The sequence below is a fragment of the Lissotriton vulgaris genome, chromosome 2_1, assembly GCF_964263255.1.
Source record: "Lissotriton vulgaris chromosome 2_1, aLisVul1.2, whole genome shotgun sequence".
In the NCBI taxonomy this organism is placed as follows: Eukaryota; Metazoa; Chordata; class Amphibia; order Caudata; family Salamandridae; genus Lissotriton; species Lissotriton vulgaris.
Window position 1 is genome coordinate 752,932,329 of NC_141687.1, and position 22,226 is coordinate 752,954,554.

Below are 22,226 nucleotides of genomic sequence, written 5' to 3' on the forward strand. Positions count from 1 at the left end.
GTATTCATGACCCACTACCTGTTATAGTTAGGCAGGCATTGAGAGGCACATGGGGAGAGTGCATGCAGAGTGGAAGGAAGTAGGGAGCACCCCTCAGTGACCCCAGGTATACTAACACCACCAGCCTGGAGATGCTCCATGACACCATGGCTAAAGGCGCGCATCGCTTCAGTTGCTGTCTTCTTCTTGGGGAGGGACTCCAGTCTCTCTTGTTGCTCAGTTACCTCCAGCAGGAAGGGGTCAGGCTCAGCCATCAGCCACCTCCATGGGCACATGTGTCCAGGGCCGGACTGGTTACCAGACGTTGTGGCATGCTGCCGAGCTGGGGGCTGATGTCACTGCGGTGGGGGCTAATTTCTTTGATGGAGACCTGCGTGTGCTTCGAAAAAAACAAAGCAAAACGAATTTCGTTCAGCACACGCAGGTCCCCATCAACGAAATCAGCCCCAGCTCAGCAGCATGCCAATACGCCCGGTAGCCAGTTCGGCCCTGCATGTGTCAGGTGACAGTCTCAGTAGCAGTGGGGAGTAGGGTGGCTGCCGTGATGAGCCGAAATTGAGACACACAGCTGCTGTCCTTGGCTGCACCTAGGCTGCTATTGTTGCTCATGGAGCAGGAATCAGATCCCCCTTATGGGACTGTGCAATCTACAGGGAACGACCTGGAGGAAAGGAGGAGGAAAATCGAGCTTGCTCTCTCCTCGGCAGCCATCACAGCGGAGCCGAGTTGACACCTGACCGTAAGCGGAACCCTCAGCCTTTTCAACTCCACCGCCAGGTCGCATGCACTTGAGGGGATAAAAACTTGAGGGAGAGCTTGATGACCCCATCCCTGTGGCTGATATGTTCATGAAAGGGATGGTGCATAACACCTCCCTAAGCTTTGTAAGGCCCCAGGGTCCCCATTTCGTGAGGCTGAATTAATGAACAGAAGGGGCCCACACAACCCCTCTTTTGAGCCTCTGAGGGCCACCGGGACCCCATCCCTGGGGTTGAAATAAAGTCTAAAAGGGTGGAGGGCTCACAGCCCCCAACCATGAGGCTTTATAGGCCACAGGCACCCCATTCTCCAGGGCCAGCTCTGTTACTGTGTCCCAGGGAGTCTACCACAGGACACAGTAGTTTCCATTCTCGAACTAGTGCAGGCAGGAAAACATGTATATGTTCCCATCTGACAGGTACAATTTTAAAACTCCGACCAAATGGGAGCAAATGTGAAAGTCTGCACCCGCCGGTGGAAGATTCAAACATGCTCCCGCTGGCTGGGAGCAGACTTGTGTTCTGTTTCCCTGCCCGCACTCTAATGGGCAAGGAAACAGAGCACTTATTGCTCCTGCTCAGAGGGAGCATGGGGAAACCAACTGCTCCCTTTGGGAAGGAGCAATGCCAGGTCCCACACCATGCAGGCAGCAGGCTTGGGCCACGAGGAACCTGGATCTCCCCCTGAGGCTCTCAACTTGGTGGTTGGTGGGTGCACCGGGGCACCAACCTATAATAGCCACCTATATACTGCCAGGCCCTGAGGACAGCCTCCCTTGCAGGCAGCCAATTCCTTCAAATGAGATCCTCACCATGCTGCTCAGCAGGTGTTGATCACATTGCCTGGCCTGCGACAAGGCCCTGTGACCAATTCCCCACGACACAGCCAACACCGCACTGTAAACAGGCTTTTGGTGTGTGCGGCAAGAGTACCCCATATCCTGGGGCCATATTCTAAGGGAGGGGGCATGAGGCCCCTTTCCCACAGCCTTAATAGCACCCAGAGATCCAATTCCATGGGGCTGAATACAATAAAAAAGTGGAGAGGAGTCAATTTGGCACACGTTGCCGAGCCTTATTAGGCCCCAGAGACCCAACCCCCAGAGGGGGGGGGGAGCCATGCAGCCCCTCCCTAACCCTATTTTGGCCCCAGGAACCCCAGCCCCTGGGGCCTGCATTATTTATAGGTAGGTACCCCGGTGCCCACCCGGGGGACTCACCAACCGATTTTATCATATTATTTCAGGTCTATATTTGACCTCTCAGGGACACCAAGTGGTTCTTATGCAAACATTCTAAACCATTTCTTCTTTTCTGGACCATGGCACAGAGGAGAACCAGATTTAGTATCGTTTATAACAGCCTGTAGCTGCAGTAAATAAATTGGTACTAAGCAGTAGACACCCCAATCTGCAGAGGTGAGCAGTTAGCTAGGGCGGCTGAAGGGCGACTGACTCTGGAATCTGGGGATCACAGTTCGATCCCGGGCACCGGCGGCAGATTAGCCCAGCACCATGTGACTCTGGGCAATAGCTTGCTTAATCTTCCCGACGGCCCCCAGCGCCTAGAGACCCTTACGAGTGATTGTGCGCTTAACAAATGTGGATTATATATATTTAGGTGAGTACTTGATACCTTGTGTGACAAATATGCATCCCAGCTTTTCTCTACTGGAAAGGCTTATTTGTTGTCAATGTCCTGCAAGAATGAATCAAGATGAAAATTGTTGTTTATAGGAAAGCTAATATGCGTGTATAAAGAACACAAAAACATGTCCACTGGGATACTTGAATTGTTTGAGCAGCTGATGAAAAAAATCAAATGTTTAAATCTAGAACCCAAACATAAAATTAAACTCTTAAATCTTCACTTACCTACCATTCAGGTATAGACTATCTTCGAGCCAGCCCGTTGTTGGATTCTAAACATGTCTACGACAGGTTGAAGACACATCAAGAGCCAGTGAAATGTGAAACACAACGTCATTTAAAAAAATTAAAAAGGCAAGAATTCTAAACCGATTTGCAAGGGGAAAGTCTGAACAGAAGGCAGCTATCCAAATTCAAATCCCTGAGCAATCTTACAAATTCTCCTCATTAACCACTATTTAAAAAAAAAGTGTTTAGATCAAGAAATGTGAAACAGGTACTACAAAATATGTGCACTACAGTACATTAAAATACATTGTGCGCAGATTGCAGCATCAAACACCAGCTATTATGCCCTCTCAGGGACCTTCATCACAAGACAAAACACTTGGTCCTTTCTTTTCAGGCTAACTGGTTCTGATACAATATTCTGTTTTATCACTGACTGTAACACTGGACGATATGTTTCCTTAGCACAGGTTTGCTTTATCATTCTAGATATGATTTTAAGTAAATGTGTACAACTTCTGTCCATTCCCATGCAGATATGTGTAAAATAAAAATACCCATTTTAAGAATTTAAATTACATTTCTCTTCGTAATATGTTCATTCCTGTTCTAAAGCACAAGTACAACTATTTGCATTTACTTCTCCTTAAACGAACAACAAATGAAATCTTTTACTTTTGAGGTGTGAAGGAATATTAGAATCAAAATTAATTATGAGCTAAATTGCTATGATATTAAACCACACAACGAGGTAATAAAAGGAAAGAAGAGTTTCCTGATAGATTAATATGAATTACACTCAGATATTTAGGTCCCGTGTGGGTTTCTACATAGTAGAATACAGCCTCTATATATATTTTGCATTGTTTTGCTTGGTGTTTTTAATTTTATTTGATAAAACAGATTAATCTGAAGAGTTCAACTGCCAGTTATCTGTAATTTAGTTATACTCACAGTATATATTGTGAAATTGGATAGTACAGGGAAGTTTCAGAATAATTACATGCAGTGTGAGGAAAGATGTGCATTCATTTTGCACTGCCAATGGGATTTGGGGTGAATTATTTTACCTCAGGTGATTCATTTTCTGAAGAGGAGATTTGTTCTAACCGTGTTTGGCAAAGTCTTTCCACCCAATGCTGAACCTTCTCCGATTCTTCCAAATCCTCTCTCTCGGTCTCTGAAACCTTTGTCACATCACCATTGCACATAGTTAATAGAATGGCACAGGTAGAAGCAGAATAGAAATAAAAATGTTCTTGTGCAGCAGTGCTATCACTAAACCTCCTTCACTAGATCATGACCACATACTCCGTCATGGTGTACACATTTACCAATCACACATCCTTTAAAGTCACATTTCAATTCATTCTGTTCATGCATACCTTTAATTTCCTTTCCCCTTCAGATTTCAAATTGTTTACTAACTTTGAATCAAAAATACTTCAATGACACTGATATCCTGAGTTATATGCACTAATTTTACTGTAGCTATTTGAGGACTACCCATATTGTATTTGGATATTTACTCCATTTCCTATGAGTATGAGCCATAAGACACTGAACACTCACTCGTCTATTTTACTTCATTGAAAGTGTTGCTCTAACATATTCTCCGCCACATTCTCCAGTGGTTAATTGGATGGTTAATCTTGGGACATCGTGGATAATGTTCTAAAGGTTAGGTTTCAAAGCAGCCAGTGTTTTGATCAATTATGCTAATGTTGCAGGATTCTATTGGCCCATCCCACCAAACAAGCAGTGAATGCAGGGAGGGGGGCCTGCAAGGGACAGCAAATCAATGTTCCGAAACTTGCATTTGCAGACTGTCTACTTTTTATTGCAGGATCTTATCCCTAAAGGAGAGGGTTTACAATCCAAAAATGAAATAGGCATTTGGCAAATGGAATACGGGACTGCTTGCGGGCCCACTTCAGTGCCAGCAGCCCAACGTCACACAAAGCTAGTTGTCATGAACAACTTCCACTTTGTGAATTGATACCACCCCCTTTTAGATGTTGGCACCCACCCATTTGCTTGAAATCACAATTCTGGTTGCAAACCCTTGCTGTCTGACATTGCAAGTCGTAAGGCGGGTAAGCCACCTTCATGCTACTCCCACCTTCTGAATCGCAATGAGTTGCAAAAACTAGTCGGAAAGGGCATTTCAGCTCACATTGTGACATTGAGATTTGTGATTTTGCAGTCGTAAAATTGAGATCCTTTTAAATCACACTTAATACATGAGGCCCTTAGTCCAGAACCTGACCAAAATAAAATCAGCTACAAATGTCAAAATATCATAGAACCACAAAGTTGGATTTAGTGCAATGGACGAAAAGTATGCCTGAAGCACAAGTGGCCTTTCCACTATAAAGTGCCCTTCATAAAAACTAAACCAATTGCATCTCCAGATAGGATGCCTCACTCCTGCTAGTACACATTTAGATGAGCTGTATCCCTTTCATATTACAAATGCATGCCCCATATCTCCTTCAGTTTCTTTACAGGATTATAAAACAAGAAGCTCTCCTGTAGGTGTGGAGGGAACAGCAATTTGGCTTGCCAGTACCCGTGGTTCGAACTCTGACTGTCCTTTTTGGAGACTGGGAGCCCATGAGGTCCAGTTTCGCAATGTCGCTCATATGCTCTACTATGGACTAAATTACTGCTACTGCTGACAGGGAAACAATATGATGTGGACCCCTCTCTACTTGCTACTACCAGCCTAGAGCCTTTCAGTAATACTTCATCACAGTGGACCTGTATTTTACTAGTAATCCAGGTATGTTCATTAAATAGACTCCCAGCTATACATGCCTGAAATATTTCATTCAAATGTATTCACCACAGGATTTGCTTTTGTATAAATACAGATGTAAGGGATATGTAAAGTGTATGTATACAATATACCTCTTGCACAAGTCGGTTGATTTTGAGTTGTTTTTCTTTCTCCAACATTTCTTCTTTTTCTATAGCGAGTTTTATCTCGAATTCCATTTCCTTTTTACTCTTCTTTTGTTCAAATAAGCTGTCGGTCTTGGATTTCTTTCTGTCTTTCCCCTTCTAATGTGTTGTTTTTAAAGTAAAATTATAATAGAGAGAGCGCACAGATTAACAATCAGCACAAGCACGACAAGCAGTGGGTGTCACTTTTGATGTGATGCAATTTGTAGGTTGCGAGTGTTTGTTTTTTTATTATGTTAAGGGTTTACAGTGCACCATTCATTAAAATTGCGCATGTTTTCTAAATATTCTGGAAGGTATTTCAAAAACACCATCCAAAACAGTAGCCATTAGGAACAGTATTCTTGTGTTCAATTACCTGTGGGCTTTCAATTTGCTTTAGATTTTATAATTAAGTCTTTTTTTGTATTAATAATAATAATAATAATAATAATAATAATAATATTAATGAAAAAAACACTCATTCTGCTTATAATCAGGTTTGTCAATATTGAATAACCGGTTGGAAATGCGTGTTGTGGGACAGATTTACAAGGAACTGACGTATCTGCATAGATGCATCAGTTTCCTTGCGTCGCCTCCAAATGTTCTTGCGCCACCATGGATGCTTTGTATTTGCTTTACAGTGCACCGTGGCACAAGGAATTACAGATGCGTCAGAAATTCTGATGCATCTGTTGGAGGAAAAGTGACGCATTCTTGAAGTTTGTTACCTCAGCAATGCGCCAGAAACATAGGTAGGTCCCATGATAATGCCCTGCGTCAATCCTTACGCCTAATCTCAGCAGACGTAGGGATTTTGATGCAGTGAAGGCTTATGGTGGCGCCGTGAAATCTTGTAAATTTCACTGCGCCAGTTCTATGTGGCTTTTTGCATGGAAACGCCTACCCTGTATACATTATACCTGGCACAGGTATAATGTATACAGGGTAGGCGTTTCCTGGCACAGGTATAATGTGATGCAGGGCTTTACATCGTGACGCATCTACCTAGATGCGTCACGCTGTAAATGGGCTGCAACTTTAACCCCGCCACTGCATCACAAAAGTAATGGAACAGCAGCACAAAATTGATGCAAGGGGCTTGTAAATCTGCCCCTGGATATCTGCTGACAGACTAGACAGTGTGAGAAATGTCATGAAGCACTGCCATTTAACAAATTCCGAATGCAGCATGTTTATGTTATATTATAGCGTAATGTATTGAACGATTACCTGCAGTTAGTTACTTCAGAGCACCTGTGCTTGCCAGGGTCTATGGTTGTGATAGTTCCAAATGGCTTTTGATACTTTTTAGTCCAAAACAGAATATTGCCATATTCTGGTATAAGTGTGACATGCATTTTGTTTCACATATTTCTCTCTGTGTGCAGAATCTGGCTTTACAGAACAGAGGATTTAGTTGCCTTTCTGTTCTCTGGTTATTTTTCATCTGTGTATACTGAGAGTCAAAGGTATTAGGCTAAATTGCGCCCTCAATTTGTTAATGAACCAGAAGTACATTTTTAAGACTTGAACGTGAGAAAGTACAACATTACAAGTTTAATTTCACACGTTTGTTATCCCTACAATAAAGTTTGTGTGATGAAAGATGTAGAACGGGCATAAGTGAGTAATGTTTGCAAATGTATGTGATTCAGAATAACAATAATGAATTATGGCTATGGATGAGTATAAACTACTCAAGCCATGATTTTAAGTTCTTTGTGAATCGGTTAAATTATGATTTAGAAAACCCATTCACAGTCAGCAATCACCTGTTAGATTTTTGGGATCAAATTGCTGAATATGTGATTCTGACATAACTAACAACAACACTTAAGGTTTCAGGAAGCTTACTGTCCAAGAGCTGTGTAGCAAGAAAAAATGAACTTTAAAAATAGAATACAGAAAGAAGGAAACTCACTGCAAATCCTATTTCTACTAATGACAAATACTGGCACAGCACTCTTAGCACACTATACCTTTCGGATGGTGGGAAATTTTCCTTCATATCGATAAAACCATCCAAATGGTGAAGCTATATGAAAGAAAAATACTTTGTTAAACAAATGCCTCTCTATCGTGCCCGCTCAGTTGAATAACATTCAGATTACTTTTATGCAGCTGAAAACTCGTGAGGTAAAAAAAAATGGCTCTGAAAACCAGGTTCATCGATTATGCGCACCACAGTGATGGTTCGTGAGTATCTAAAGACCTCTTGTGAAAAAGTTGCATTTTATATCCACTCTTATGCTCACAAAACTATCATGTGCTAGCAGATTGTTGCCATAAGAACATTTCTATGCAAGAAGCAGAGATGTGAGCATTCTTATTTAATGGAAAGATAGGCACAGCCTTGAAGAGAATAGAAAATATGACGAGGACCTCCTCATAAGCCTGAGGCAGAGACTTCAAATGTACAAACACTCATGTCTTATTTCTTCCACTATCAGTCATGCCCAAATACAGATGCCCAAAGATAAAGATAAAGAAATACAGATGCCTGGTAATTCACCATGCAGATGGTAACTTAGAATACCAATCATACTGGAAAATAAAAGGCCCACAGGAAGACCTCACCTTCTTTTTTCATCCAGAGAGTATATCTACTCAAAGTAGGCAAAACGTTTAGGGGAATCGGGCCCCCCTTAATGAGGATAAACAAGAAGGAAGCACTGTAGAAACAGAGATTCTGCCATGGCATTACCTGCTCTTCATGGACTTATAATTAAAGTGCCAGTATTCCAAATTCCACAAACATCATTGCTGCATTACCACAACATTTGTGATGGAGCCCTCAGCAAGTCTCAATCAGCTAGCAAAGAAATCGTGATTTTATATCAATAGAGATTATATCGTTCTTACAAATAGGGACTACAATTCTGGAAATATCGTTTACGTACAGGCAACTCTAAAATACCTCTGAACTAAATTACCTGGGACATCCAGACTACAACCGGCACCGTAATAAGCAAACTAATGGATTTCACAAACTTATTCATCTCTAGAGCTTGTGGTGAAATGTGACTTATTTAAACATTTTCAGAATATACAGAACGTGGATGGCCGTCTCATCGCTGCCCTTCGCTGCATGAATTTTTATTCAGCAACAGGAGTGAAATTGTACCTTACCAAGCCGGTCTAAAAGAATCAGATTTTGAAATACACTTTTGCATTAAACATAAAAACTCACATTTCTAAAGAATGACTTATGACTGATTAACACAGAGGCTCATACAACTTGAGGCCATTTTGAATTCTGTTTTGTGAGAGAGAACACCATTTTTAGTGTTTCTCCTAACTTTTTTAGATTCATTTTTGCTAGCATTTTGACCATATGGTATGAGTTATGCTGGATTGGGAAGTGAAGTTTAAATAACCCTAATGCATATGTTAAGCACAAATGGGGACCCAAGTTAAAAGAGTCATAGGTTATACTACAATTAGTAAATCAGGACCTTTAGTTGTACAATGTATTGCTCCTACTTTCCTCATACTGTGACTTTTATATTCCAAAAAGTTTTCTTTCGAAATTTAATTTGTTTTCGAAAAAAGCTCTTTAAATCATCTACATTTCTTAGAATTCTTAATTAGTCTCTAACTTTCTTGTACTTTTCATGAAATGTATATTTTGCACAAAGGTTGCTTTGCATTCTCATGCATTCTGTCTGTCCCTTCAATGTTTATTTGAATACCTCCATTCCACCATTCGCCATTGTGTTGTTACCTCCAAAAAGATACTTTTTTCGACACACAAATAAGGCCACAAATTCACTTTCACTTTTCATTTTTCATGTATGATCTTTGTCTCGACTGGGCAAAGTGGTGGACATCAGTCCTACTCTCAACGATAGTGCTGATGGACTGGGGAGAAGCAACGCGCATTGCAATATCTTTCTTCTAATTCATGCTGAACCCAAGGGGGCCATCTTCCTCCATATTTCCTCGCTCTTACAATCATCAGACCCGCTGGCAAAACAGACATGGTGGACAGGGAGCAGTCAAAAATGGAGAAGTTAATCACTAGTGATTATTGAGCTGCAGCTCGAGTACCACTGTGGAACTGTATTGAATAACTATAGGGCCACAGAGGAAACACACTTTGTCATATAGTTATGCTAGTGCACCTTTGGGCAATAGTGTCATAACATTACCAATTTGACTTCATCTGACTTACATGATAGGTGTGAAGTTGAACAGGGTAGTGTTTTCACTTTTATTGAAATACATTTTTTTGCAAGCTTGTTGATGTTGATTTAAAGTGCGGTACTGTGAGTTATTGTCCTGAGATATTATCTTTCATTCACCTTTAATCGTGGTGAGAATGATTAAGTTTAAAGCACAAAAAAGCATTGCTGCAACATAAATATTGCACTTGATTTTCAACATACATGCAAAAAAGTGTTAGCAAAAGCTACTTGCTACATGAGTATTACAGCAGTACACAAAAAATATCATTTGACTGAACATGATAAAGGTGTAAGAATAGCATTACTTGCATTTTGAGCATTTTGGGAGGGAGTAATACCAACACACCATCATACAATCATTGCATTAAAATCAGGGCTGGACAGAAAACACAAACCAGCCTTGGCAATTAAGTTGGACCGACTGGGCGTGGGGTGGGGGGCATAGGGGACTACACTGCTGCTGCTTTTCTTACAGGGGGGTGATATTGCAGCACAGCTGCAAAACCGGTCTCCAGTAACGAAAACGGCCCCCACATTTCTGAAACCAACCTCCACCCTTCCAACTCACTGAAAAAACGCTTAGTGCCCGCACGCCCGGTTCGGCCCTGATTACAATATATAGAAAGATACCAGCTATTGACATATTACAGAATTTTAAATAAGTGGCATGCAAAGACATGTTTTTAAATATCTTCTAGTGATTCTTAGATTGCATTATACATTTTTCAAAAATTCATAACAAGTTAGATATACAATAATTGATTGAGAACACTGATACTGATGCTTTCAAGTAGGAAATAAAATGCTAAAAGATGTAACCCTAAAGTGATGCAAAAGGCCAAAATATATTTGTTTGTGCAGTCAGAAACACATTATAACAGTAGCGAAAGTGATTACATATATAAATAATAAAATGGAGAAATGACAAAACAATTAAAAACATTGTGAAGCATATTAATGGGATGTATAAATAAAGAAAACATAAATTGATGAAAGACGCGCACTGTAAACAAACGAAATGGGATCGCAAGTATGAAATATAGCTAACCACTTTTTTAGAGCCATCACTCCACCTTCCCATAACCAATGCAAGTGCAAAGTGTAATTTTTCTTCAGTGACATATACTGAATTCAAAAGTAAAATAATTAACAAGGCAAGAAAGTATTTTATTTTCATTTTCTAACATCGGTTCGAACATACAAGGAATAGGAAAAACATATGGGGCCATATTACATAAGGTGTCCCGGGGTGCAACAGAAGTGTGCACCCACTTTCTGCACCCCCAAGAACTTTAATATTACAGAATGGCCAACAAACACTTGTGTGGCACCTTCTGTAATACAGAAAGAGTCAGAGCACATGCACCACTGGATCTATCCTAAAGGGTCTCTCGACCTTCTGCATGTGGTATTACCCCATACAGATGAGGGGCTCGCTTTGCTTCTGTGCCTGCACCGTATAATGGATGCTGGCCCAGAGGCCATCAGGAGGCGCACAGTGAGTGTGCCCACCTAAGGTACCCCTTTGGATTGGATAAAAGAGATTCAATGGACCCACAGACATCCCCCTGGAGGTGGGTGCAGTTACCTACGCATCTGCATGGAGGGAATATCTGTCAAAGTTTAGGCCGGGTATTGCCTGCACTTCAAAAGGTGGATGTCTGCTTCAATCAGCAGGTCTGTCTTTCACTTATGTGCTGCCCTGTGGGCAACACAATCTTGTGACTGCCCTTAAAGCAGCGCTTTATCAGTCTTGCCTTATCTCTGGCACAGTACTTGGTTTGAATGTATAGGCCTTAGGAAAAACATATGATGAGAGCCAGACCTGCAATCAGAAAGACATCTTCTTGTTGAGCGAATTCTACTATATGGCAGGTGAAGCGACTTAAATTTTAATAAATTACTTGTGCAGCAATTGCACTTATACGTATAATAAACACATTTAGAAACAATATGAAGCATTTATAGAAATACCTCAAATATGCAGCAGTGATAATGCTAAATACCTTGCTACGGTAAGAAGGCTGTGAAAATGTATTTGTTGAGCTGGTGCATGCTATTAAATTGGTGTACCAGGCAGGAATGCAAATGATCTTCAAGCAACAGTATAATAAAGTCAACAGTCAGACATTCATTACTAAGAGACGAACAGTTAGATAATGCAAACACACAGAAAATATGAACATTTAACAACTGACAGAAGCTCAAAAAAGTGTCATTTTACCCCATGACAGAAACGTCATCATCATCTTCAAAGCACGCGGCTTCTAACGGTGCAAACTGACCTAGTACACCCGTGAATCCGGCCCAACGCCTCAAGTTACACACCTTCACAAAAGAAAGTGGGCAGAGGCGAAAAATAGCATAAACAGGCAAGGTTTCTGAAGCACGTTGTAACGAAAAGGAAAACTGGAGTGCTGATAACCAAGGGCCTTTAGAACAAGGCAAGCTTTAGACATTGTTTATATAGAGAAACTGAGGGTAAATATCACTGACACATAAAATGTGAATACGAAAATCACCAATATTAGGGGTATGCGGAAATACGAGTTATATTTAACAGACTTAAAAAGCACACCATTTCATGATGAAAAATGTGAACCCGTATAACATAAACATGTAATGTAAAAATAGCAAAAAATCAGAACATGCAAAAACCAGGCTAGAGTATTCCATCAATACTGGGAGGTGCCTAGCCCTCGCAAAAATAAAACAAGCATTGGAAAAGCCAATAGATTGCGCCTATCTTCTGGCTCTGTTCACACTCGGGCAGATATTCAGTGTGCACGCTCGGGCAGTACACGCTTACAGACACACAGCCAGTGTGTGCATGTCTTATAGAAACACAGTATGCACAGGGCTAGAGAGATGTTAACTTTCAACTCACAAACACAATCGTAGCTAATGTTCATTTGAAGTACACCATAGTGTTCATGAGGTTTAACAAAGTTTAGAAAAGGTAATTTGATACTCATACTTTGGCACTTTTACATATCTTTAAAACAATACCTTAACAAAGCCTGTAGCCAAGATCTAAAGCACTACCACTGAGAAGGCGTCTCGCAGTTCTCTTGATCCCTGATTCATCTTACAAACCCGATCGCATAATGCTAAACTAAAAAAAAAGACTAATGCTGTTTCAGAAGGCAGATGAGAATCTTAATTTCAGGGAAACCACGAGGTTTAAGGCTTTAAACACACTAGAGACCTACATTGTCATGGCTTGCTGCATGCAATGGAAGTCTGCAGTTATCTAATCTGTCACTGATATTCCAGAAAGCAGCATAAAATGGGGAATGACTGGGACTGACGTTAATGTCACAATCTAACAGAAGCAGCACTGGCATCTACACGGCAGGTTAAACCCATGTGATCTTAGATAGGCAAACATTAATTAGGATTGCAAATTGCACAAAACCAATCCATTTCCACGCCAATGGAAAAGCGTGACAAAATTCATGAACAGAGGAGCAAATTAAAAAGGAAACAAAAGGGTTCCCTCCTAGACTCAAACCTTGATCCCCAGCTTCAAGGTGGGCCACTCTAGCTGTTACACCACTAAGAACGCTGATGTCGACAACAGAGCAGACGCTAATATATCGAATAATAACACCCTGGAAACAAACTTGCTCATAGGCAAGCAAACTAGGCCCTAAGACTGCTTTCCTGTCAGGTGGCACTTTGATGGATGGCAGTGTAAACATGCAATAAATGAAAGCTACCAAGTTTAGGTCTTATCTTAAGAACCTCTCAGTCAGGAACTGGCTAAGGCTCTTAGGCACTTCTGCAGAGCATTTTCGTTAAGCTGCACTGCAAACCTTCATAAACAGAACCCACATGTGAAGCGCTTAGGAAACTCAGGAGTGCAGTTGAGAATATCCGTTTCCGGCTGGAAACACAAAGCTTAGAAAATGGTTTCCAGGAGAAACATAAGTTGATGGTAGATAGATAGGACTTTGCTTAAAAAACAAACAAGTAACTAGAGGGATGCCAAATTGCTGTATTAATGATGCAAGCATATGCAAACCTAACTTAAAGTAAATCAAAATAAAGGACTATGGCACGGCCAGCGCTGACCATGTCATAGAGCTTTGTTTTGATTTACTTCAAGCAAAGGTGCCTAGCAGCAAGCACTGCTGTGCAAAAGGACTTCAAACAGTTTAGGGCGGGAATGGTGGCAACAACAAAAGGGAGGAGGATGGGAAACAAATAATGTTGTGCAGGAGGTGGCTGTCTAGGTTAAAGTGAACGGAGGCAGGCAGGGTTGTTTTAGGAAGAATGGGCAGAGGGGTTTGAAAGGATCAGATGGGGTGAGGGGGGAATGTTGGGTTGAGGTTAGCACCATGGAGAGCAGGAGAAGGGCAGAGCTGCGTACAAATCGGATTCCACACCATGCAGTGCAGTGGACTATGGATGTTCCGCTGCCTGTCCCTGAGACAGAGCAGCGCAAGGTGGTGGATGTGCAGCAGCCTCTCCTTGCAAGGGTCCATTGTTTACTGGGCGCCTGACAGCAGCCGATGCAAATGACCAGGCTGAGAACATCTAGCCATGGTGGAGGGGGTAGACCCTCCGTCTATCCACTGACACGCAGGCACAGGCTGCCCAGAACTGTCTCAGCACCATAAATCAACAAGTGTTAGGGGATGTTCTGGGCTTGGCTTAAGCAGCAGAAGGGAGCAGGAGGAGAGCATTCAAAAATGGAAACACATCGATTTGGTGCAGGAAATATGCACTGTGGGAAGAAAGTAATTTTTTTTTAAAGTATTCCAAAACAATAATTAAATTGCATAAGAAGCACAGCAGTACAAATCACATGTAGCTCCCAAACAGGGTTGCTCTCAAAGAAAAATAATAGGTTGGAAAAAGCGGACTTAAAAGGAGGTACTTGGGCCAAGCTCCACTGATAAGAAAAACACATGAAGAACAACAGGAAATAGCGTGCTACAACCAAAAGAAACAAAGGAAAAGTAAGTGGCAAGCACACAAGCAACTGAAAAGTAAGGGCAGGACTTAAGCCCCTTTTAAGATTTATATTTATTACATTAGATTTTACAAGCACAGCGCAAGCTCTGTGTAGGCAAAACCAGAAACCAAAACAACAAATTGACCCGTTGTTCCAGGCACTGCGAGAACTATATTTTAGATGAAAGTGCTTAATGAACACAATCATAATACAGTCACTTAATATGAAGGGTGCCAATGACTGAAGTGGGCTGAGCCATTCCCACATGCAGTATGATGAGTTGGATGGCAGCAAAATGTGAATGACAGTTTAATGGATAAACACCACTGAACATAGACCCCTTTAAGTATGTATGTAACAATTTAGAAAAAACACACAATCCAACTGTAGTCTGGCAAGCAGGACCAGACTGGCCGTAGCGAGCACCAGGCATTTCCCTGGTGGGCTGCCAGGGCTGAGGGCCGGTTTTGGGCCCCTGGGGGCGATTTTATTACAGGGGCTTTTTTACAGCTTAGCAGCAATATCGGCCACTCTAACGAAATTGTCCGAAGCCGGCTGTGCCAAATAGCTTGGCGGCACCCCCAACTCACGGGGGGTGCGGCCGAGCCCTTTGTAGGGCCGGTTTTGGTTCCCAGTCCAGCCCTGCTGGCAAGAGAGCGAAAATTGTCACAAATAATGGACTTAAAATAATATATTAGATTATAATGAAGGAGGTCTAACCTCCAGGACATAAAAGAGTGTAAAACTGTTAAAAATCAGTCCCTGCTAAAGTCTATTAAGCTGAATAACAGCTCTGAATTACAGAATTAGCATCTTTTCAGTGAACTTTCAAATCCTTGCATTTATCAATAAGTTAAGAGGAGTATTGACTCTAACTAAAACCAGTCACGGGGAATGGACAAAAGCCTGGGGAGGGGCGCATTATGATAGATGGATTACGCTCCCAGTGATCTGTGAAACAATGAGCGGTAATAGTGAAAACTTCAAAGCGGTCCCATGGTTTTCTCAAGGTATGTCATTATTCTAGCAGCATTCATCCCCACTCTCTTGCTCATTTTCGCAGATGCAAAATTACACTTTATATGGATGCCTCTGAGCATTCCACAATAAAAGCACATTTTTAGATCAAAGCAATGGATGTTACATTGAAATAGATGTTTTATGGAGTTATCCAGGGTTCTATAACACAGAATCATTGTTGCTGATGAAAAAAAGAAAATAGCTACTGAAAGTGGCATCAGGAAGTTTCTTAATAAAGAACCAATGTTAAGATTATTGAGAAATCAGAAATCGAAAGTTTCATTTTGCATGGTAATATAGCTAAAATAGGTTCATATGGGTTACATTTATAGAAACCAATGCAAGTCTTTAAACTAATCCATGACACTGCATGCGACGGAGAGAGGGATTTGGAAGGCAGAGGGGAAGGTGGTGGTATATGTATCTCTTCTGCTTATACAAATAATTTATTTGATGAGAAAATACCATAGTCACGAGGAAACCGCTCAGTAACACCACTTTAATCCTTTACTGTATTCCCTCTACCGTAGTCCTCCAGAAAACAGAGTAGGTTGAATAAAAGGTAAATTTGTAGCCACATGAAAGGTCTATTTGTGACAGTTACAAGAAAGGAGAGGTGGCGTGAGACAATCATGAATCGGGAGGGAAATGTGCCATGTGAAGTATTGCAAACCTTTCTGTTCTGCTTCATGAGCACGTCATCGAGTTCGTCCTCTCCATGCTGCAAATTCTCAGCTCCCTTTCCATCCACTAAAGGAAAAAGGAAGAAGGAAGTGAAGATAGAAATCATAGCAGAATCCAAAGATATTGAGAAGTGATTCTAATTGGTGGTGTTGATAAAAGAGAGCTTCTAAAGTATGTGCAACGCAGGTTCACAGGGGATGGACCCATACCAGATTTTCAGGCTATCGCTGTATGATACATTTAAGTACATCAATCTAAATGATACACATTACATAGAGGTTACTCCAAAAATCTAAAAAAAAAAAACTTAGGCCTATGTTCGAAATTCCTGTTCTAAATGTATCAACTTCATGAAAAGTTAGTATACTCTTTTGAAGATATTGAAAAACTATAATCACATATTACTGTGAAAATGTTAAGCTTCATTAAATATTTGTAATATTGCAAGCACTCTGTCAATAATAGTAGAAGACCTCATTCGAGAAGGCGTTGGCATTGGGCATGCAGGGAATACTGGCCGTCTACCGTGTTAGTTGAGGTCATTTGTCACTCATGTCCCTGGTCTGTCCTACTATGGCTCTGCAAACTGGGTCAAAAACAACCCTTCTGCGCTTGAGTCTCAGGGTAGTGAGGGCAAACAACCACAGATTTCTCAGGCAGGTAGTGTGGGGTGCTCAAGATCAGAGCTTAACAATCAACCTCCAGCCCCAATATAGCTAATGTCCAAGTGCTTGTAATAAGAAAGTACTTTAATTACAGATTTGCAGTATACAGTACAATAGTCATATACATAATTAATATCTCTTGGCACTATCATAGACTGATGCTACACTCACCTGGCTCCCTCACCCTCCCTTCTCAGAACTCTTCCCAGTACTGTGAACTCATTGATCTAAGGGCAATCAGGAGCAGAGCGAATTTGTCTAAGTTATAGTCTCAATCACACTCAGCTCGAAGGATGCACTCAGTCTGTTTATCTCACCCACCACAGGTAGAAGAGCGTTACACGTTTTTATAGCTGCCACCTTGTACTCCAGGGTACTCGTGTATGCTTGCAGAAAGTTATTAAAAAAAACTGGGAGGTCTGTGTTGCAGTCTGTTGGGCTGGGCACCGGCTGAATTCAGCAGTGATTCCAACTAGCCATCTTCGCACAGTAGCTGTGTTGGATCTAGTGAGGCTGATCTAGGGCCCTGCCACAGAAAATTGGGTGGACATGATCCCAATTGCATCAGGTGCAGTCCACAGTTTGGTAATAAGCAGTCCTGAAGCATCACTATCCAGGCCGAAACATAGGGAGGTGCATTACCAGGATGGTCCTCCACAACACATCATTTTTACACATATTCTGCCCAACTGTGGCTTATATTAAGCCCAACTGTTGCACACATATAGTCCCAAATGGCCCTTTAGTAACTCACCAGCTGCAGACACACTAGGATCTTCAGCAAGTTGCCGGTTGCCGGTCTGATTGGATTTGTTTTTGTCATGCCACTGTAGACCCGATTGGGCCTTCATCAATCACACCATCACAATATTGTAGTTCCTGCCAGAAAACGGTCTGAGGGGTCCATTGGCACCTGTGTATTCCCAGCTCACTCTCAAGCAGTTGGCCTCTTCCTGGTTGTCTGTGGATAGTATGGACCTCACTCTTTCCTGGACAGTCTCTCATCCTGTGGTGCAAACCAATTTCCTTTCCTTTCTCAATAGGCAGGCATGCTTCGAGACATTTTAGGTCAGGCACACAGCTAATTCATCAGAAACCCAGGCTTCGGGTAATGTTCCCTCACCTGTGGGAGACTCTTTGTCCGTCAGATACAATACTTGGTTTCACAGGCATCCTCTGCTTTGCAGCACATTCCCTTCCTTTGTCACAAAGAACTTGGAGATGGAATAAAAGAGTGTTTTGGGTCTCACTTTTATATACGACTTTCAGACACAGGGTGTGCATTCACCATCTTGAACTGTAGAGCAGGTTCTTCTTTCAAGTGACTTTCCCAGTCTGGTCTCCCGACAATGCCTTTGCGCAAACTGAGATTATACATGTCATGTAGCACTGGGCTGTCTCCATCCTGGAAAACCGACAACAGACGTACAGAGAGGTGTGAGGTTGCTGCACTTGGCTGTCATCAGCCACATTGAAGGCATAATCAGGGAGATACATAAGGGTGTGCTCCACCTACAGACTTCTTCATCTTTCACAACAGAAGATGCAGTCCAGCCCCTGGATGTTACCATCCATCAAATGGCAGTCCGTGGTCAGAAAGACTACTCAATAGCTCCTTGCTAACCAAATAGCCTCATAGACTGAGGCATTTCTCCATTATTCTCTTTTCAGTTCTGGATTTTCTTCTACCAGCTGCAGGAATGGAAGCAATGCTCTTCCAAAATCTGGGCGTAGAGCCCCAAATCTCCATATTCTGTTAGATCTGGCCAAGGGTATCCATAAAGATTCCACTGGCATCCATACCCCGGTTCATTCAAATGCCATGTAAGTGTTACGCACCCATCCACACTTAACACGCACTCAGGATGTCAGTGAAAGAGTTTGTGCAAGTGCATAGAAGTGGACATTTGCACAGCTTGGCCAGTAGTCCTCAATCCAGTGTCAAAGATCAAAAGGACTGGTCACTCTATTGATTCCTTTGACCAGTAGATGATGCCTCTTTGATCGAAGTTCTTTTTTTTTTATTTTAGTCCTCATCCAGCAAGATTTTTTGGAGTATGGAGGAGTCAGAGGCCCCTTTATCCGTTCTGTACCAAATTCACTGCGACCATACAGTGTCCCGTAAGGGATAAGTCTAACCTTGTTTACTGGGGCTCCTTTTTGTTCATCCCCAGGCACACAATTTTTATTGGGGGAGCTAGTCATGTTGACTACTCAGTTCAAGGCCCAGCTTGAAATCGTTGTTACCTTTGCCTTAATCTTTGGACCCCCTGATATTTGATTGGATGTGTCTTTCCCAAAAAGACACATTTGTTCGATGTTCTTAACCCATTACAGGGATAATACACCACTCTCAATAATTAGGCCATGCCTCCCTGGTCACAGAACAGTTCCAGGACCTTTAACGGTCAAAGACATGCCTAGGTCTCTGCAGACAAACACTTAGACTTGTGTGACACTGGGGCCAGAATAAAAAGTCAGGATAATATATATATATATGCAGTGTGTATGTCAAGGCATGGGAATGCAGGAGTGTATCAAGCACAGGACATTCTTATCCCAACAAATAGCTTCAGTAGAAGGACTGTAAGGCATAATATTTGCCTTTTAGGAAATTAATATTAATGATAAGTCTTTGCAATATGCAAAGTTGCTTAGGTGTTTACTAAAAACAGAGGTTCTATAAGAAATTATGTATTTTTTTACAATACCAAAAACTTTTAAAAACTCTTCATATTGTAGCCTTCAAAGACCCTCACTAGTTGGCTATTTTTAAGATTCAACATTTTGGTCTTTTTCACACAACAGCTACCTTGACATATTTGCATTATTGAGGGCAGTATATGGAATGTTTGAAAGTCGTTAGAACCTGGAGCCTTGAAATCTTACATAAGTAGAACATTTTTGGCTCACTATTTCACCTGTTTTAGGAAACAATAGTCAGTTTGCAGATTATAAACTTGCAGAATCTGATTCAGACATTTGTTTATTACTTTAAGAGTAGTTTACAACTTGAAAACGCAGAATATCTGGCAGAAACTCCGGGGTATATTTACAAATAAAGTGGTGAAGCGTGGCGTTAAGCCAAGAAGGCTAACGCCACGCTACGTCACTTTAGAAACGCAGGGCTACACCATATTCAAAACAATATGGTGCAGCCCTGAGTTTCATCCTGCGCTGGTGCTAGAGTTAGCTCGTTAATGCCAATGCAGGCACCCTTGCACAAAATTGCAAGGGTGCCTGCATTGAGGGGAGTGATTGTTTTTGTGCAGGAAGGTGTCTCTTCCTCCACATAAACAATCTGAAATGGTTTATTGTAACTTCTAGTTGTGCTGCTTCACCGCTTCGCCGCGGTGCAGTAAAAAATGACGCATGCGCAGTTTGGACGGCCGGTGGCATCTTCTGCACATGCCCGCCGTGACGTCGGCCGGCCTCTAGCCAGCCGACGCAAGGAAAAGGTTAATGCAGCACACTCAGAAGTTGCAAAACATAATTTTTTCAAATTATTGTTTATGTGCAGAAATGGTCACCTTCCTGTACATAAACAATCAAAGGAGTTTTGCTGTTTCTTTGTGTGCTGCACAACGAAGCACACATAGAAACAGCAAAAACGAGGAGAAGTAAAACATTTCTCGTTGCTGCACCAGGGTAAGACCAGGTTTTCCCTGATTTTAATTTTGGCGTTGCCCCATATGCATGCACTCTTTTAAATATGGGGCAGCGTCAAAATCAACGGGTGTTGCAGTGGAACGCCCACAGCAACACTGTTTGCCCTCGCGTTTCACACTAAGTATAGCGTGAAAGCGGGCTTTACTTACAAGGCGGCGTTAAGCCACATTAAGTGGCTTAACGCTGCCTTGTAAATAAGGTGAAGCACACATCGCGTGCAGGAACGTCACAAAAAGTGACATTCCTGTGGCGATAGGGGCTTGTAAATATCCACCAGAGATTTTTCAGTTTACAGTCAGCTTAGAGCACGCCCATTGCTTTCCACTGGTTGGATTTAAAGGTCTTTAAAAGTGACACTGTGGTGGCGATAGCGGCCGTGATTTGTGTGTACTACAGAGAAGTGACTCAATTTACGGTGGTAGAAGACCAGATGACATGCAACCTTGATGAAGGGGAAAAGCTTTCCTCACAGGAGTCTCGTGGGAGTGGACACCACTAAGATGTTGGGTATTCAACAAAGTATACAAATCTGTGACGGCTTAGGCTGCACAATGGTGCGTGTTTTTTAAAGCATTGCAAGCTTTGCAAAACATGCTAAGTTATATGATAAAATGACACAACTAAAACTCCTACTACCATTGCATCTGTGTTAGTAATGGATCATCAAGTAAAAGCCTTGATTTTTCATTTGGAAGGCAAGATATAGGGGCTAAATCATGGAGGTTTTTAAAATTAAACGTGGAAGTACGTATACAATTCGGAGGTACATCGGTCTCTTGGCCGAATAGAATTAGGTGGTACAGCTCGACACTTAATGCGCTTGGGTTTGCGAGCTACTATTTGTGAACTACTATTATGAGCCACTAACTGTTCACTTGTGATTGCTGGCGTGGTTTACATTGCATGTATATTGAAGCCTTGTCGCTAGTACTCTGCAATAGCTTCCTCAACCAACCCGGGCGATTTACGCTTGTTGGACTACTCTTTGCCCTGAAGAAGCCCGCATGGGTGAAGCGCGTTGGCTGTGTTGTATATAAATTACGAATAAAGGATCTATTACATCAAGCCTTACGTGTTCCTGTCGTCATCACTCCTCCATGTGTTGTGGACTGTTTCCAAGAATTGTTATGCATTTGTCTCTTTACATGTGCCTCTCATACACTTTTGTTTATATGTGTTACATTTAAGACCTATAACAGTGACCGGTCTTTAGAGGTGGGCCATTTGTGAGAGATTGTATAGGAAAACCTTATTAGGGTTTACTTTTAATTATTACTTTTTGGAGAATACTGGTAGTAGTGCGGCAGCATATACCCTGCCTTCGTGTCTTTGTGTGTTTTTCTTTCAGAAAGCCTTCTGGATCAGCAAAAAATGATACGGCAATGAGAACTACTTTAAAAAAACAGCCTTATAGGAACATATCTTGTCACATTATGGGATGCCATGAAATC

The 22,226-nt window shown here is 41.8% G+C and overlaps 1 protein-coding gene across 1 annotated transcript in view; it reads right to left on the minus strand.

The window, feature by feature from the left end:
• Nucleotides 1-22,226, minus strand: part of USH1C (USH1 protein network component harmonin) — a 697,039-nt gene that overhangs the window by 231,071 nt on the left and 443,742 nt on the right. Inside the window, exons 15-19 of the mRNA XM_086954146.1 lie at nt 16,431-16,507; nt 13,612-13,663; nt 7,567-7,622; nt 5,549-5,701; nt 3,706-3,822 (exon numbers count right to left, since the gene is read on the minus strand). Coding sequence (XP_086810272.1) covers nt 3,706-3,822; nt 5,549-5,701; nt 7,567-7,622; nt 13,612-13,663; nt 16,431-16,507 — 455 coding nt within the window. The remainder of the gene's footprint in view (nt 1-3,705; nt 3,823-5,548; nt 5,702-7,566; nt 7,623-13,611; nt 13,664-16,430; nt 16,508-22,226) is intronic.